This window comes from Ipomoea nil, unplaced genomic scaffold, assembly GCF_001879475.1.
Source record: "Ipomoea nil cultivar Tokyo-kokei standard unplaced genomic scaffold, Asagao_1.1 scaffold1421, whole genome shotgun sequence".
Taxonomy (NCBI): Eukaryota; Viridiplantae; Streptophyta; class Magnoliopsida; order Solanales; family Convolvulaceae; genus Ipomoea; species Ipomoea nil.
In genome coordinates, this window is record NW_017617849.1 from 5,480,520 (window position 1) to 5,499,345 (window position 18,826).

At 35.8% G+C, this 18,826-nt stretch overlaps 3 protein-coding genes across 3 annotated transcripts; 1 reads left to right on the top strand and 2 right to left on the bottom strand.

The window, feature by feature from the left end:
* Positions 1–952: 952 nt before the first annotated feature.
* On the bottom strand, positions 953–6,441 carry LOC109188238 (fimbrin-5-like). Its single transcript, XM_019338826.1, has 14 exons — positions 6,312–6,441; positions 5,790–5,924; positions 5,428–5,598; positions 4,875–5,125; positions 4,613–4,784; positions 4,487–4,525; positions 4,318–4,386; positions 4,096–4,212; positions 3,625–3,836; positions 2,207–2,365; positions 1,929–2,128; positions 1,573–1,827; positions 1,360–1,451; positions 953–1,265 (listed from the first exon to the last, which is right to left on the bottom strand). The coding sequence occupies exons 2-14, from the start codon at positions 5,874–5,876 to the stop codon at positions 1,143–1,145; spliced, it is 1,947 nt and encodes a 648-aa protein (XP_019194371.1). The 5' UTR covers positions 5,877–5,924; positions 6,312–6,441; the 3' UTR covers positions 953–1,142.
* A 1,811-nt stretch (positions 6,442–8,252) lies between these two features.
* On the top strand, positions 8,253–10,320 carry LOC109188240 (fasciclin-like arabinogalactan protein 7). The gene is made up of 2 exons (XM_019338828.1): positions 8,253–8,372; positions 9,276–10,320. Exon 2 carries the CDS (start codon positions 9,339–9,341, stop codon positions 10,107–10,109), a length of 771 nt encoding a protein of 256 aa, XP_019194373.1. The 5' UTR covers positions 8,253–8,372; positions 9,276–9,338; the 3' UTR covers positions 10,110–10,320.
* Positions 10,321–15,775: 5,455 nt separating this feature from the next.
* Positions 15,776–17,430, bottom strand: LOC109188325 (cytochrome b561 and DOMON domain-containing protein At5g47530-like). The gene is made up of 3 exons (XM_019338953.1): positions 16,531–17,430; positions 16,166–16,420; positions 15,776–16,079 (listed from the first exon to the last, which is right to left on the bottom strand). The coding sequence occupies exons 1-3, from the start codon at positions 17,143–17,145 to the stop codon at positions 15,777–15,779; spliced, it is 1,173 nt and encodes a 390-aa protein (XP_019194498.1). The 5' UTR covers positions 17,146–17,430; the 3' UTR covers position 15,776.
* Between the last annotated feature and the right edge of the window lie 1,396 nt (positions 17,431–18,826).

Genomic DNA, 18,826 nt, shown 5'->3' on the forward strand with positions numbered 1-18,826 from the left:
GGGAACTTAAAGAATTAATTAATTAATTACAAACAAGACATGTATAAGGGTAGGACAAATATTAAAATTACAATCTACCATAACATTTACCAATAAGTAACCTTGTTTGAATTGAAGAATTCGTTTTGTCCAATCCTACTTTTTTACTAAATGGGACAATTTTTCTTGCAAGTATTGTATCTTGTTTCCTAGATAATGAAATTAAAACTTTTTTTTTTTTTTTAATATCTAAAGTGACATGCATTCACTATAAATTTGTACAAAGTTCGTATTTAACTTTTGACCACAAGATCTTAATAGAGTTAAATCAATTTTCTTTTGACAGAGACAAATTCACAATTATGATGGACAAGTTTATGTAACTACTAATAACTTATCTTATGCTTTTATTCAACAAAGAGGTTCCTTATATAGAAAATCTGGTAGGAAACTTACAAAATTTTTACAATTCCTAAGAGATAACTATTACATGAAAAGTCTTCAAACTTAACTATTAAGTTACAAAAAGTCTTTAAACTTAGTACACAGACGTACAATAAGATAAGATCTAATTAGATCTAACTTTGTACAATAAGATAAGATCTAATAAAGTGTATTTGTGACATTTGTGTATTTATTTCTTCCATCTTACATTTTTGTCTTTCTTCCTCCTTTATTGATAAGGCATTTCTTCTTGATTTCTTTTCTCACCATCTAATAATATTTTGCCACTGAATTTGATTTCATCTCTTGAGACAAATTCACAATTATGATGGACAAGTTTTGTCTAAGTATCTATACATATGTAATTAAAAGGATTGCATCCCAATCCCGAGGACTCTGACCATTCTATATTTATACAATGGTGGTTATTAGCCAAGTTTAACTATTAATTTATTTTGACTTGATTAATCAGTTGAGTTGTTCTACATGTGTAATTTAGAGTTGATAACATTAATGCGAACGGAGATACAAGAAGCTTTTATTTTTCAAAAAATTGAGTTGATAAAAAAATGTACTTTTGTACAAAATTTTACAGCATTATTGGAGATGTTGAATAAGGACGTCTCCCTACTAAGTTGCCAATTTGAGAATTGAATATACTACGGAGTATAGTTTTTCTTTTCTATTGCCTCATCTTAAATTTGGTGGTGTGGAGACAACTATTGATTTTCAGACTCAGCCTCTCCTTCGCTTTCCTCCGCCACAACTTCAACAACAGTTTTTTTCTGCAAGCTCCAGAGCATGACGCTTGCTGTGAGAGTGAGGATCATCTTCTGGTTCACCTGTGCCAAATGACGTAGTCCATTCAGAATCTAGCAACTTGGAACTAATTCAGCTGCCTTCAATGGAATCTTCTTCAACATGATGATGACTTACCTCCATTATGTCCTCTGGCAATAAAAAGATTGAGCATCCAAGCTTCCGGGCAACACTGATTATATAATTGGCATTGGCCTTCTGATCCTCCTCTGCAATTGCCAACAATCATCATTTACTGCAAATGCTCATTGCACTTTTACAGGGTTGAGGCCTGTGATTGATATGATGATGGGGACCAAAATCTAATATAAATAACCTCAACATTCCTACCTGTTTCCCCCTTGGTCACAAGGCTCCAGTTCACCACCCTTGGCTCCACAGCACTTAGAAGTTCAAGAAAGAAAACTCCATTTGAAAGACTTTTATCCTTGAAGCTCTCCATTTGAGAGCTCCTGCCTGCACTCTTCACTTTGCTGTTTGCCCAATTCAATATGTCATTGTCTGTTATCTCCTTTCCTTGAGAACGAGATCTCAAGTTTTTCAATAGTTGGAGCATGTTAAACCTCATCAGCTGCCAAAGATAAGCTGAAAAAGAAGACAATTAAGTACTTCCACAAATTAACTATTTAATCATTTATTTTAGACCGAATGGGGAAAGGGGTAGGTAGGAGATCAAGTACACTTGCCTACTATCAACTTCTTGTTTCCTTGGACAATATCATTCCCAGCTACATTCACAAGTGACAAATTTACTTCTTTTCCAATCCTTATAACTTGGTTGCAATTCTCAACCTTAGGAAATGGCAGTTTAATTGGAGGTTTTGTAGCTTGCTTCCAATTAACTGATCCAGGGAATACTTTGTCAAGGACTTCCAAGAGAACCCATCTGTGCATAAATACATAACAGCCTAGTAGCATTTACAAAGTTCAAATAGTATCCATAATTCATAAAACTATAGCTTACCCGGTTCGAACATCCTCAAATAAATTATTGACATATGTTTCAATTCCAAGGCTGTTAATCCACATCCGAAAGCATCTCTCGTCCCTAGAAGTTTCAGTATCATCTGTCATCATCTCAGCAAAAGTCGTCGTCTTTGTGTTGTTAGTAGATAAGCCATTCCTGTAACAAAACTCATATATCAGCTATTAGAAGAATGCAAAGGACATTTCTTAGGTGAAACATGATTTGCCATAATATATTTGATCCAAAGGGCTACAACAAGGGCAATATAAATATATGTTAACAACCAAGTGATCTGATGTTAAAAGGACTAAAGAAGAAAAAAAAACATATGTTTCTGCAATGAATTATGCCAATGAAACAGATTAAAGGCATAATTTCATTACTATGCCACTTATGCAGTAACTAGCAAATCATGAGGGATGTGGGAAAAGGTGAAGTTCCCTTCTCAAATACAGTAATTGAAAGTTGACTGAATCAACATCAGCATTGAAGAAACTCTGATGCAATTCTTCAAGCTTTCCCTTTATCTTTTTCTTGGCTTTCATCCTTTTAAGTTTTAACCACCAATGTGGTTGGACATGTCACGAATAAAATGCAAGTAACACATTAAATATTATAAATAAAGTAAAGACATTCTATAAGTGTGTATTTGCTTTTTAACCACTTCATTCATAATTTTTCTTGTTATATGTGATAGCATTTTTTTCTAGAATGTTATTAATAAGTAATAACACGTCAAATTTTAAAGGATTTATTCATTGCAATACATTAATTTAGTTAATAAAAACAAGGAATAAGGTTCAAATAGCCATTCAACTGTACACCAAATTGCAATTGGGCCATCAATTTTTTTAAAAAAATACAATTGGACCACTGAACAACACAAATTCATGCAATTCAACCCGAAATGACCTGTTTACCTGAAAACATTCTGACGGTTACTGAATTAAATAAAATAATTAGTTACAATAAATAAATAACCCTTCATCTCCGGCGGAGACGACGGGGCAAGCAACGTCTCAGGCCGTCTCCTCGGCCATGGAGACGGCCCAAGACGAAGCCGCCCCTTCGTCTGTTTTTTTTTTTTTAAATTATTTTTAAAAATATTTTTAAATTCTATAACCACCATATCAACATGTTTCTAGGTAAACAAATCATTTGGAGTTGAATTGCATGAGTTTGCGTTGTTGAAGGATCCAATTGCATTCTTTTTTTATTTGATGGCCCAATTGCAGTTTGGTGTACATTTGAGTGGTGATCCTTATTCCTAAAAACAATTAATTTATACTGATATTTGTGTATTGTTTGTTTCTGAACATTCTTTATAGCAATCCTGTGCACTATCATGGTTTATCACGATCAAGATAGTTCCAGAACTTATATGAAGGAAGATTAAACAAGTTAAAATCTCTGACCTGTGTTGGAATATTTGGGCAACAAATGCAAGATTTAAATTTGTTGACCCCTCAACGATGTCAGTTGGAGTAACATATTTTATGCAGTCCAATTTCTCTGCTTGCTCGATAATCAAATTTGCTCTTTCAGTAGGATCGTTCGTTTCAAGTGTTGCAGTTGAACCAAATTCAGGTGCAAGAGCATTGAGCAGGCGAGCATAGGCCTCTCCATCCTGCAAGTGAAAGAGCTTTTGGTATTGCCTAGAAAATTAATTGCTACACTTCCAAAGCATAGTTTGAAAATGTAATTAATGAAGAATGTTGAATTTTACAAATAAGATCCGCCTGTATATCTTTCTTAATTGTGTTGGGAATGTGAGAGGTTTATGGTCATGTGATGTTCTGGTGTTTATCTTCATTAAAATATCAGTCTAATCTAAGTGATACTGAAATGTGCAAAACTTAGCTCTGATGTTAGCATGCAAACCTCACCTTCAAATCAGATGAAAAATTTGTAACCTGCTTCTGATAGCCTGTTTTTTGCAGATGAAAGTTCATCCATTTCAACAAAACTTTTTCTGGAGACAAGGACATGAGCTCCTCCACATCCTGAAAATTTTATTATAATTATTCACATATTGAACAAATGCAACACATTAAACTATCAACTATTTATAGTATAAGGCATACAAAAACCAATCAACTTCTAGCTACCTTACTGTCCTCCACCAGTTCCACAAGTTGAGGAGTATTCTTCAGGTTCAAATCAGCTAATAATTGAATCTGATTCACACAAAATGAAAAATGGAGAAAATTAAGCAAATTGACACCTGCCTTCACTTCAGTAGTTTAATGACAGAAACATTGTGAAGTTGTAATATACCTTGATAATTTGAGAAATCAATCCAAGGATGAGATGTGGCTAATAAAAACAACCAGAAAAGGGGGAAATTTTAGAAGTGTTTATATTTATAACAGAATCTAGACAAATAGCTTAGACTTCACATACTCTTCCTTCAACTAGATCCTGCGTGCCAATGTTAACCACGGTGCAACCAATAGCCTTCGCAGAATTTAGACATAGCGTATGGTTTTCATTTCTTTCCCAAGGATTAAGAACTTTCTTGGTATTAATAGCTCGTTCATCTATTGTGTTAGGGACAGCAACATTGATGAGTTTACTGCATAGAACCAAATCAGTAAAGGGATCAAAAGATGCTGAAGGATGATAAGACCTTAATTAAATAATTGAACAAGTCCTTTCTCCTTACCACAGAAGAACACCATCCTTTGCAACATCAAACAGTGCATTTGTAGCTGGATCCATAGGCAGATAGTTTGACAGGAAACTATCAGCTTGAAGAAATCTATTGACGTGCGCAACATAAGAGGCCTTCTCTGATTCACTAATTGAATGACGGAGTGTTGTTGTGGTGGACTTGAGAAAAGAGGTGGAGGTTTTAAATTTTGAACTAGTGGTAGTCGGTTTCTTCGTGACCTTTGATTGTAGACCGTGATATGCCTGTGCAGAAAGAATCAGGCTTAATGTAAGCAGTAGAATCATATATTAACTGAATGTGGTCTGTGGAGCATAGTAAATGCAAAAAACAAACAGATGCCCAAAAGAAAATAACATGGTAGCACACTGTCAAGCAAATCTCTATTTACCTATAACATAACACAGTAAATTATATTACCATGATGAAATGAAAACATTGTATTAAGTATACATGAAATTGTTAAAGGGGGAAAAAGAGTAAATATATATATGCAAAAAAAAAAAAAAACACACACACACACAATTTAACAACACCTCATACTCACCCGAAGAAAGGATTCAAAATCAATTTCTTCATTTGCATTAGGAATTGACTCGCTCAACATGGTCTTAATTTGTTCTTCATTGAATACCCCAACCAAGCCCTTCAATTTGCACATAACTGGTGGCAAGTATCCAACAGTGAGCTTCCCAGCCTGACTCTTCGCAGAAGCATACTGTGGCACCAATGCCAATGAAAATAACCAACAGATCCACATAAATGTAAATAAAGCACAGTAACACCAACCGGGGAAAAAAGATGATCATGATGAGAACATAACGACAACTGTGTAGGTGAATAAAGAAATACTAAGCACCAAAAATGACAAAAAATTTGAAGAAGAAAGTATAAGTGCAGTTGACGTACAGTGGCTTTGAGGCCACGCAGCTCCACTTGCGTAAATTGGCTCTGAAGCACAGGATCGGAAACTATTACACCCTCATAGCTAGACATTTTTGTGTCTTCTCGCTTTTTAAAACGCAATAATCAATCAATAATCCCCTGCAACGATTAAGAGATGAAATATGCATCGAGGAAACAAAAGGACAAACACAGTGCGCGCAGATTGAGATATCACATTATTGCATCAAAAAATAAAAAAATAATAAAAAAAAAAAGGTAGTGCAGCACAAAGCTTAGCATTCATATATCGGATTTTAACTTTTAATTAACCGCGTAATGAGTCCAGGAGCACTTTTTGCCAGAAACGAATCAAAGAGCAGGATACAAACACATCCTACTTAGGAACAAGGAACAGTCCTCTGTAATGTAGTGGTGCGAGTGTATCTATAGGTGCAGCTTACTATTACAGACAGATGTCGATCTCTAAAACCGAAAATATTCCAAAAATGGAAGAGAAGTTAGAGTAACACATGCAATTAAGCATACCTTCTGGAACGAATCAGATTGTCATGGCGAGTAGGGACGATGAGGAATGTGATTGCAGAAGCGTCTCTTCATTTGCTGTCTGAAGAGAGATGGGAATGAGAGAGAAGAGAGGAGAAAAAACCGTTGGGCCTATCAGACCCGCGAAATTCTGGTATGAAACCAGCTTATGGAGTGGTTATAACTATAAATAAATAAATAAATGCATTTTTATTTTATTTGAACTTCATAAGTCCAAGCATGTGATATACAAATACAAATTGTATAATATATGCTAACTAATTAAGATATATGCACAACTATTTAAATTCCGTTTTTTTTTTATTTAAAAAAAACATATTAACAATGTTTGTGGGATAATACAAATATTATATTATTAAAAAAAATTATAAAATGTTGATTAGTACTGCTATAGTATCAAGTGCTTATTAGCAATTGTTTATAATTGGGAAAATGCTACATATACTCCCATTTTGTACTCTTTGTGAATGTTTCTACTGACTCTACATATACTCCCATATAATGTTTCTTGTACTCCAAGTGCTATTAGCAATGTTTCTTGTGAATACTTAATAAGTTTATTTTGGGGTGACGAAGAAAATCCGCAGTCACTACTCGAGGGTGTACACGGGGTAAGCTTTGCGATATGATTCAAACTTATGACCTTGTAGTTACAAGTTTGTATCTTTAATCATCTTGGCTGGGGTTATCCCACTTAACAAGTCTGTTGATTTTATTTCTAATGGATGAACATATGCTATATATACCGGTTAAAAGGTTCATGTAGGCAGACACATATTGTCAGATAGGTTCCTTTCTAGTTGTTTGGTAAATGCTAAGAGCAATCCCATTTGTGATTTAAAAAAAAAAAAAAAAAAACAAACTTATGGGACCCTAACTAATGTGGAGGAAAGAGAGCCTAGGAGAGATTCTAGGAACCCTAGCTAAATACGAGAAACACAAGTACGACTTGCATTTCTTGTGTTTCACACACACACAAAAAAATATATATATATTTATATTAATTTAAGAAATTCTATTGAGACTTGCGTTTTTTTACCACAAACACAAGTCTAATAGAATTTTTCGTAACAATTAGATATAGTTTTTACCATTAACTACTATGAGATCTAAATCTCATTTTTAAAAAATACAATTATTTTAAATAAATAAAAATAAAAAACCCGGGCCTAGCATGGGACCAACTCGGGGTAGGTCTTGCACGGGAGTGACCCTGAATTACCTTGGTTAGTCCCAATTTGTGTTATCCTAGATCTAGACTTTGGCCATCTCTAATACATGCATGTTCTCTTTTCGTGCTCCTCCCAAAAAAAAAAAAAAAAAAAAAAAAAAAACTCTATAAAGCCACCAATGAAATTGTTCTTACATATTTAAAAGAAATGAAATGAATAAAAATTGTAACTCACTTCAAAATAAAATAAAATATGAAAACGCATGTAATGTTATTCCCACGGCTACCGACCACGAGGAGAAGATTTCGCCAAGCATATGAGCTGGCAATCTACCAATGAAGCAGTGCATTGGCAATTGACCAGTAGGTATCCAAGGCCACATCACTTCTCCATTATGCAATCCTTCGTGTTCGGTCCCCCATTGTTACATCGAATGTTGTATTATTAGGAGTAACATGGGGCAGTGCAACCTGAGGGACATCATGAGAAACACACAGGAAGTAAGAAAACAAAAAGAAATGATAAAATTAGACAAAGAATTAAAACGAAAAAAAAAAGGAAATCTTTAGTGGTTGGGATTTGGAAGCAAGCAAGCTGACAGAGAAACCCCAACTCACATCTAAACTTTTCCTTAAAGACTCCCTCATTCCAAGTTATTTTTTTATAATTGAATATAATCATATCACCAATTTCACCATCATTTTCACTACAACAGTCGCACTCAGCTCAACGGTCAATAGTAATGCCCAGTATTCCCTTTTAACAAAATAAATACTCTCCCCCTCAGCCTTTGTCTTCCACCTCCAAACCCCTCTCCCCTCTCTCTCTCTCTCTCTCTCTGAGTTGCTCAACTCAGCTCAGTTCTCCCCAGGTTAGCTCTCTCTCTCTCTCTAGTTACAGACCACCCTCTTTTCATTTCAAATCTTCTAGTTTTGTTTGTGTAGATTTGGACCCCAGATCTGCTTCTGTTATGTTGAATTAACTGCTATATCTATAATCTATCTACATTGTGTGTGTGTGTTTGTAATGTAGCTCTGAATTCTGGTTTTCTTGTGCTTGCATCTAAAAGGGTACCTGAATCTGTTTTGTTTCTGATTGTGTCCTTTTCTTGGAACTTACGGCAGAATGCTGAGATCTACAGCTTCTGTCGGCTAAAGATTACAACTTTAAAAAAGAAATACAGTACTAATCTGAATCTGATATCCCAATTCCCAAATCCCACTTCCCAGCATGTCTGTATGTACTTTCCTTGTTCACGAAAAGTGACATTCTTTTTGAGATGCTGGGTTTTAGTAATTTTTTTTATTGTTCTTTTAATATTCTTTCTTACTGAACTGAATCATGAATGCTTATCTTATGTGCTTGTCTGTTAAAGGGTGTCTGATCTTTTCATTAGTGGCTTCTTATTATCCTTCTTCTGGATGGAATTGATGTCCAAATGTTGAGATCTTACATATATCTGGGGGCTAAAGAATGTGACTTTATAGCCGTGCAATCCAACTGCTTCAATTTGGTATCAGAGCCAGACCAAAGGTCATGGTTTGAATCTCATCGCCATCCATAAGCGACTATGGTCCACGTGTTGCTTGGAACCCACCTCACACGTGAGGGGTCGCTTTTAGTTGAGATGGAGCACATGCTTCAATTATAAGTAGTATATTTCTAGTTAATGTAACTTTAGCAGAAGTAGTATGATTCTAGTTGAACTGTCTTTGGATCTATGTGTTGCCTATGATGTTTGTGATTTCATTTAATTAGGATCTTGCAAATGCAGGGACTCTAGTCTCTAGTGTTTATTCCAGGGAGAGAGAGAGAAGCACATTATCATACCTGTAAGATGGATTACACTTTTGTGTTTGTGATTGCTAGTCTGATGATCTTTTCTTGCTCGATGCCGGCAGTGAATGCCCAAAGCATTTCTCTGTCTCCGGCACCAGCCCCGGCCCCAGACTTTGTGAACCTAACAGATTTGCTATCTGTTGCTGGACCTTTCCACACTTTCCTTAACTACATTGAGACCACCAAAGTTGTGGAAACTTTCCAAAACCAAGCCAACGATACTAAAGAAGGGCTTACTCTCTTCGTGCCCAAAGACGATGCCTTCTCCAAGAAAACGAAGCAGGCACTCTCGAATCTCACCGCTGACCAGCTCAAATCTGTGTTCCTTTACCACGCATTGCCACATTACTACTCGCTCTCCGACTTAAGAAACCTCAGCCAAGTTGGTCCGATCAGTACCTTTGCCGGTGGGCAACTTAGTGCCCTGAATTTCACTGATGTGTCTGGGACTGTGCACCTGAACTCGGGATGGACCAGTACCAAAATTAGCAGTGCAGTTCATGCAACTTACCCCGTTGCCATTTATCAGGTCGACAAAGTTCTCCTCCCCGAAGCCATCTTCGGGACAGATATCCCCCCCACCCCTGCACCCGCACCATCTCCAGACATTGCCCCGGCTGCAGATGCTCCAGCTTCTGACAAAGGCATCAGTGGCGACTCAACGTCTCCAACTTCTTCACCTCCATCGTCTTCCCACAAGATTATGAGCTCGAGTCCTCTCAATCTGATCTTGGCAATCGTGGGTGGATCTGCTGCCTTCTTCCTGTAAACTTTTGTCACACATTGAATTAAATTAATTTATGCTTTTGTAAGAGGATATACCCCATTCAGATTGGTTCACTTGTTCCCCATTTTTTCTGTCATATACAATATACTGGTCCTTCCATTTGGTGAGAATTGTATTGTATTATTCAGGTCGCTTCATTGTTGCATATACAATACATACTTCACCACTCAATAAACTCATCATGATTCATGCATACAACATGAAGGGAATGGCTATCTTGTGCCTCTATATACAAATATATGTTGCACTATATTTAACTTTTTGCTTCGAGTCTCGATTCGAAGGAGAATTGAAGCATGTGCTCCATTTACGAGATTTGAACCCATGACTTTCGATCTGGCTCCGATACTAAATTGAAGCATGTGCTCCATTATATGCTCAACAAGGAGTTACACATATTAAGCTAACCAAACAGAAGTCAAACTGAGATGATAACAAATCTGAGAAATAAACATCTCAACCACAAATTTAATACCTGATTGAACCTCAGCAAATCTCACCATCTGTCTATATAATTGAGTTGCAGCTGGCGTGCAAGCAAGGATCTTCAGGAAAAAAATTACCATCTTTGACATTTGGAAACAGAGAACATCTTGCCATTAAATCATTGATAGTATTACAGTAACAACTAAAAAGCAGAGAAGGGAAGTCGGTATACACTGCACATCAAAGCAAATATAGCAATTGGTAGAACATTGAGGTTCAGTTTAAACTTTACAGTTAACTCCTTTAGACGATAATTCTGTTTGATGAATTGGAGATCGCTTCCCTTTTATGTTCCTAATCTTCTATTAGCGGCACAATTCAAAGAACAACCTGAGACCTCTCATTTAAGGGGCCAAGTTATGCCGCTTGATCACAAGGTATTTGGCTAAAGGCACATAATATGGTACCAAATAACATGATAATCAGGTACAGAGTATGTTGTAGACACATAAAATATTAGTTAACATGTTATGCGTCTGTAGTTAACATATTTTATACCTACTGTTAACAATTTATGTGTTTGTAGTTGTTAAGTTATGTGTATATAATTATCATGTGATGTGCCTTCAATTTGTTTACATGTACAAATTAGTTGTCCACGATGCAAGGTAGACCCTCCTGATCCATGGTATAATCTGTTAATGATCTAATGTAATCGAGTTAATACCTAATTTAATCATTGACTATAATATTTTTTTCTCAATTTAATTTTAAATGACTTTTTGTACTTAATTGTATCATGAATTTTGATGATTTTACTTAATTGAGTCATTTGCTTCTGCAGACAGTTAGAATCAATAACTAAATCGAAAAAAAAAATCATTATAATTTTTGAAAACGAAAAAATTTATTATAGTTGATGACTGAAATGTAGGGATGGCAATTGAACCCGCCCCCGATGGGGAAAACCGTTCCCCGCCCCGACGGGGATGGGTTCGGGGAACGGGGGCGGGGATGGGGGAATTTTCCAATCCCCGCCGGGGACGGGGAGGGCATTTCCCGCCCCGGCCCCGACCCCGATCCCCGATCCCCGCCCCGTCCCCGAATCCCTGACTAATAATATTAATATTATATATAAATTAATATCTCTCTTGTATATATTTAATCATATTCTTGAATTTCCATGTAATTAGTATTCTAGTTTAGGTACATACATTTTATGTTCATTGTTACCGTAATACCGTATATATATCTTGTATAAATAGGCTATGTTTATTTGTTTAAATTATTATTGAACATCAATGTATTATATTCTTCATTCTCTATCTCTGCATATTCTCATGGTATTAGTAGATGATTTTTTTTTTTCATCTTTGCGATTTAAGATTTTTTCTTAACAAAATTGTGTTTCTCTAGTTTTGTTAAGAATGCATATTATATTATGTGTGTTTTAAAAAAAAAAAAAAAAAAAAAAAAAAAAAAAGTAAGCATGAATCAAAACGGGGCGGGGATTCCCCGTCCCCGAAAAATCCCCGCGGGGACGGGGATGGGGAATAATTCCCCATCCCCGCCGGGGAACGGGGCGGAGACGGGGAATGGGGGGACATTTCGGGGACGGGGACGGGGACCCCATTCCCCGCCCCCGCCCCGCCCCGTTGCCATCCCTACTGAAATGGGTAAAATCATAAATAGTAGGTGCATTGGGTTTTATTGTATCCCAGCAATACTCTGCCACCCCAACTTCTTCATTAGTTGGACAAAAATCTGAAACACTTCATATATAGATAGCGACATTTTATATACTATAGGCAAACAATTTACTTAAAAAATAATCAAACTTCTACCAAAATACATATTTATTTTACATTGTAACACTTTTCAAGTCTTTAGCTTCGCGAAGTAATATAATACGGAGTATAATTTTTCGTCATGATTAATTCTTCTATTATAAATTTGTCAAAGTCAATAGTAGTTAATAACATATGGATCAACAGTGACGGGCCATGTGGGGGCAATTTAGCGTGTTAACTGGTAACCAACCAGGTGCATTTAACACCTGTTATACACGCAAGAAATAGTCATTCATAAGTAGCTAAGAGTTATAAAATAGAGGTGACATAAACGATCTTATAAATAAAAATGTATGAACCAAATAAGGTAATCAGAATAATCTTTTCAACGTTACTAACGTTTAACGGAATCTACTATCTACTATACTAATAAGAGCCCAAGAGAGTTAGGCCTATAATCTACTATACTAATAAGAGCCCAAGAGAGTTAGGCCTATAATGGGTAGAAAAAATGGCGGTCACAGATTTTAATCAAATGAATGGCTCAGATTGATTAAAAGATTGATCAGATTTAAATTTTACATTAAAATTTCCTAAAATACCCACACACCGTTACTAATTCAGTTAAAATTTTAAGAATTGTCGTTAGTTCACCGTTAACTTACTCATTGATTTCAATAAAAAAAAAAAAAAGGTCTTAGGTTCGAACCTCATCCCAATCAAAGTTGGCATAATTAGTACTCTATTTTACTCTTATTAAATTATATAAATAATAATTTAGTAGTTACAACAAAAAATAATACATATGCATTTCTTTAATTTAGAATTATGTGTTCACAATGTCTTTATTCAAAAAAAAAAATTATTCATTATCAATAAATTAAATAAGATAAATAACCAGGACTATGTGGTCTAATGGTACCCGGGTTGGACTTTCATTTGGAAGATTATGAGTTCGAGCCTCAGTGGAGGCGTTATTGGTTCTTTGTGTTTCAGAACAAAAAATAAGATAAATAATTTTATTAGTTATATTGTCTTTATTTTTCTTCAATATAAAAATTCTTTATATTCAAATTTATTAATTGATTATATTCGCTACATTGTCCTTACAATGTCTTTATTCAGTGAAAAACAAATTATTAATTATCAATAAATTAATTAAAAGAAATATTTTCATTAGTTATATTGTCTTTATTTTTCTCAAATGTAAAAATTTTTACATTCAAATTCATCAATTGATTATATCCACTACATTATCTATTATCTTTTTTTGTGCACTATTTTTCTAATTAAATATCAAAGTTATAACATAAAATAATGCTATATATTTATTTACCAAGTATTTTATTAATACCATGAAAAAATTAAAAAAATATAATTAATAAAGCCAACCATATTAACTACTTGAGAGATTTTGTGACAAAGAGAGTATTCAAATTACAAAACAAATTGAAGTGAGAACTACCCCGCAATGTTCTTGTTTGACAATCAGCAGTTAGCGATTAACGTTAGCGGATTATACAAGCGGATTTGACCAGCGAATTTATTTAATTATTAACATTGGGTAGAAAAAATGACCGCCAAAATTATTAAATCAAATGAATGGTTCATATTGTTCAGGTTTTAATTTTTTTTCTTTTAAGATTTTCTAATTTATCCTTAATTATATGATTATCCATTTAACTTTTCCGTTAATTCACGGTTAGTTTAATTCTAATATTAAAGTCTTAATAGAACTTAACCACAAATCCTAATGTCGGAATCTCCTCAAACAATATTAGTATATATTTCATATTTTATGCCCTAATTTTTATTTGTTCTCCCTTATGTCCTGTATTTGGTTTCAACTATACCTATACAATTATTTTATTGACAATTATAATCAATATTGACTATATTATCTTGCATTTGTAAACTTAGAATTACCTATTTAACCCGGACGGGCTTAGCTCAATGGTTTAGTAGGTAGTATTTGGGAGAAAAGACCAAGGTTTGAACCTCGGCGCCGGCAATGCGGAAATTATGTCCAAAGTGGGCAGATTCCTTGTGCGTACCAGCATTTGGCCCTGTCTGCTGAACCATTGAGTCACCGTGATTTACAACTTCCCACAATGCTCTGTCGGGTCGGAGTGTGGGGGGCCCTTGGGGTTGGGGACTCAACCTTTGGGAGAAGAATTACCTATCTAAATACGCAAATTCAACCTTCAATTATCTATGCATGAACAATTTCAATATAATCTTGCCTTAATATACTTTAAAGTACTTATTCAAAAAAAAAAACATTGGGCATTATCCCAATCGCGCAATGCGCGTAAAAAACTAGTAATTAGATAAGTCACTAGACCTGACGCAAAGCACTCTTAATCTAACCTGGAGCAGTCAAAACAATTAAACAATCAAATAATAACGGTTAAAGTATAGAGCATTGCTTTATCAAAGAGCAGGAGTTATGGAGGACCAACGCACTTATAAATAAGAGCACCTTAGTTATTAGGAGGCCATTATACTAATTGTTATGTTTTGTAGTTATTGTATAATATAAAATCTGAACCCATGTAACAACAAAAAACACGCTAAACCTGTACTCAAACTTTGAAGCAATACAATTTTGTTTACTTACAAAAATACCAGGTAAGTATGTTACCGCCAATTACTAATTAAAAATAATATGTCAAAAAGTACGTAAAATTTAAAACATTTAACTAAACAAGTTATATCGAAATTTATTTGTAAAACAAATGACATTTCTCGTTAACCTTTTCAAATAACAATTTCCTCTAATTTTTATACCTCAAAGAAATGAATATTTCTCTAAATAAATTAACTTATATCAATAGTCATTCACAAGACATCAATTCAAAGAAAAACGAAGCTTGTGACAAAAATTAGCAATAAAAAGTCATAAAACCCACCTACCAAATCAATGACTATGAATAATGTATGGAGGTTAGTGTATGACTGGTCATCTTAATTAATTTTCCTGCCAATATTATCGAAATAAAAGTTATGTGAGTTATTTAAATTAATGCAGCATGTAAATAACACGTTGAAATATAGTGGTAATTGATCATAAGCACAAAAAATTGATAATCATACACTATATATTAAATGTAAAAAATTTAATAATAATCAAAATGTAAAAATGATGTATAATAATTATTACGAAATTTGTAAAAAGTTCTAATGTATGTATATATAAAAGAAAGAGGAACATATTACACAAACATCAATAATATAATTGGACTAACTCAAAAGAAATCAAAAAAAAAAAAAAAAAAAAAAAAAAAAAAAAAAAAACCTAACGTCGCAAGGTAAGAATAATAAATAATCTCCAAAAATGAAATGTATACAAAAAAAAAAACACAGTGAAAATCATCTATGGCGGCCGGGCGGGCGTCACAGATCGAAGTGTATAGGCCGGCGAGGCGGCTATCTAGACGGTATAGCCGTTGCCGTTGGCGGCGTGGTGGGGAGCAGGGTGTTGCTTGTTGGCGCTCCGGCGCTTGAGGACAATGAACCACGTAAAGGCTTCCAAGAGGGCGGCGACGGCGCCCAAGAAGATGATAACGCCGGTGTAAGCTTTCTTCCAGTTCTTCTGCCCGTCCAACACGTCGAATCCCTCGTACACGTTGATGACGCTGAGGATGATGACCGTGTATCCGACAACGTGGTGGTAGATGTTCCAGTAGAATCTCAACTTGTGGTCGGGCTTCGGCCTCAGGAGCAACGCGAAAACCTGCCATTTCCGACATCATATTGGTTAATTCGTGAAATTGGTAATTAAATTTGAATTGGATGATTAAGTTTGGTGAATTTTGGTACCTGGAGTGTGGCGAGGGCGAAGAGAGTGATGCCGATGTTCCGGTGGGTGTCGTGGGTAACGCCCTTGGAATCGCTGCCGAGCTTTAGGCCGGTGCCCCAGCCGGCGACACCGACGGCGTAAGCGGAGGTTTGGCAAGCCACGTGGAGATAGAACCAGGCGGGGTCGGCTGACTTGGACACTTTCAAGTACCTAGCTATAATCGCGCCGATGGGCATCAATACTCCCCAACTAACGGCGTTTAGCACTCCGTGACGCTGCCGAGAATCCAAAATTCCGATCAGTAATTAGTGAATTCAGATCGAAATGAAAGAAAGGAAGAAAGAAAGAAGAAATTTAAAGCTTAATTGATGGGATTGTGACTCACGTATCTCTTGCGCAGAACAGATTTGAAGGAGTCGCTTCCGCCTCCGGCGGAAGTCTGGCCGGTGGCGAAGTCCACCGTTCCGGTGGAGATCATGTTGTTTCCGGTCTGAGCGTGGGCTTGAGGGGTGGTGCCGGAGAGGGAGCCGTCTTGCCAGGCCTGGTTGAAGCTAGTGCGACCGGCGGGGAGCGCGAGAGTGGCGAAAATGATGATCTGGCCGCCGTTAAACTCCGCCGAGATATTGGACACCCCGAAGCTGAGAGGGCCCTCTTGAAGCTGAGTTACGTAGCTGTTGGGGATGGGGGAGGTGTAGGCGTGGATACTGCCACTGGAGTTTCGAAAAGCCACCAGACACTGCGTTCCTCGCATCCCGGATCCGCCGACGTTCAGCCCCCATGCCACCCAGTTGGAGGCGGTGACCCCGCCGTGGCGGTAGGCGATATCGGCGGTGTGGTTGGACGGGTGGTAGGTCCAGTGGAGAACGGAATTAAGCACCGGCAGATTGTTGCAGGCAGCAAATAGTCTGTTGCCGGAGAAAGCGAAACTCGAACAATTCTGAGCGTAAGACGAAGCCACCAAACTCAAAAACAAGAACAAAACCGCCACAACTTTACCCATTTCAAATCTCGATCGATCACAAACTATCTCTTCTGATTGCAACGCCGACGGGTAAATAGCCAACGCCTTCAAGAAGATAACCGGAGAAGATGAATATAAAGAACACCGGAATAATGGTTCTAGAGCAGAACTGAACTGATCTGATCTTCAACGGAAGTAGAAGGTGGATGAAAGCTCCGGTTGATGAAGAGAAAAAAAAGCTTTTTTTGACTTTTTATAGATTTCCAGTAGAGGAGGAGGAAAGTTATGGGGGGTGGGTGGTGAAACAGAGTGAAGGGTTGTTGACTGCTTCTTCTAAATTTTTTCTGTATTTTTTATTTTATTTTATAATGTTGAAAAATGAAAAACAGAGTGGTCCAAGTCCAAATGGAAATGGCGGAGGGCTGAAAATGAAGCAGCCGGGAAAAAAAGGAAGATGAGGAGAAGCTGCCATGTTTCCATTTCTTCTTCTTAAATTCAAAGCATTCACAATACGCAAGCTTTCTTAGCTTTTAGCTCTTTCCCCACTATTTACTCTCTAAACTTGGCATAAAGTAAGGATTTCAAACTAAGCCTAAGCAAATATGTCAAACAAGTTGCATTTCTTTAATAATAACATAACTTTTATATTTTTGGATACAATAGAATTGAAAAAATCACAACAAATTAAATAAATTTAGTACAATCGATGTCCTTAATAGACATTGATGAGTGTTAGAGTAGTTGGATCGGTGCTTAGACTTAGGTGGTCGAACTCGGAGCCAACTGCAAAGTGCACAGTCGATTTAAGGAGAAAGTAGGTAGATGGGCAAGAGTTTGGTTTGGCGGTTATGGTGTTAATGTTATCTATCTTTCGGGTTTCTCTCCTAATTATGAGTGTTTTAATGACGAGGATTACTTTCCTAGATTTGTGTAGTATAATTAAAGAGATTTATTACTTTAATTATTAGTAGGATAGACATGTATAAATACTTTGGGAAAGGAGGGTTTGATGTTTGATTTTACCATCTTCAAAAAGGCAATAATAAAATATTCTTTAGCTTTATTATTCATTATTCCCTGGTCATTGTTTACAAACTTTATCCATGTAACTTAGCTTTATTATTAATCTTTGCATTATTCTTGTTTGCAATCTGATTGATTGTGCTCCTAGTGGTAAAACCAACATACATACTCATAGTGCAATAAACTTGTGTGCATATTAGATGGTAAATCATCACAATTCTTCACTCCTAAACTTAAAGTCTTTGACTATCCTATGAGAGCGCAATGGCTCATTTACATATTATTAGTCTTAATAGGCATGGATTTGTCCGATTAAAACATATTAGATGGTGAATTATCACAATTAATAGTCTTGCTAAAAATATTTTAGAAACAAAAAAAAAAATGTTTAATGTAAAGAGATATTGACTTATATTAGTGCCTGATTTCTTATGAAATTTTCATATCCACATTATTTTATCTAGCTGAGCTGTACTGCTTCTTTTGCTCGTACAAGAAAAGTACATCAAAGATTATTCAAAGAATACAAATTCAATCCTCCATTCACTCACTATTTAAATATTTAATAGCTCAAAATTATTACAGATATTTGTTATTTATATAAAATTATTCTTAAAATATTTATTTTAGTAGTAATACTCTCATCACTTATCTTTCATAAATAAATCAATTAAGGAAGAAAAAAAAAAAGTGAATC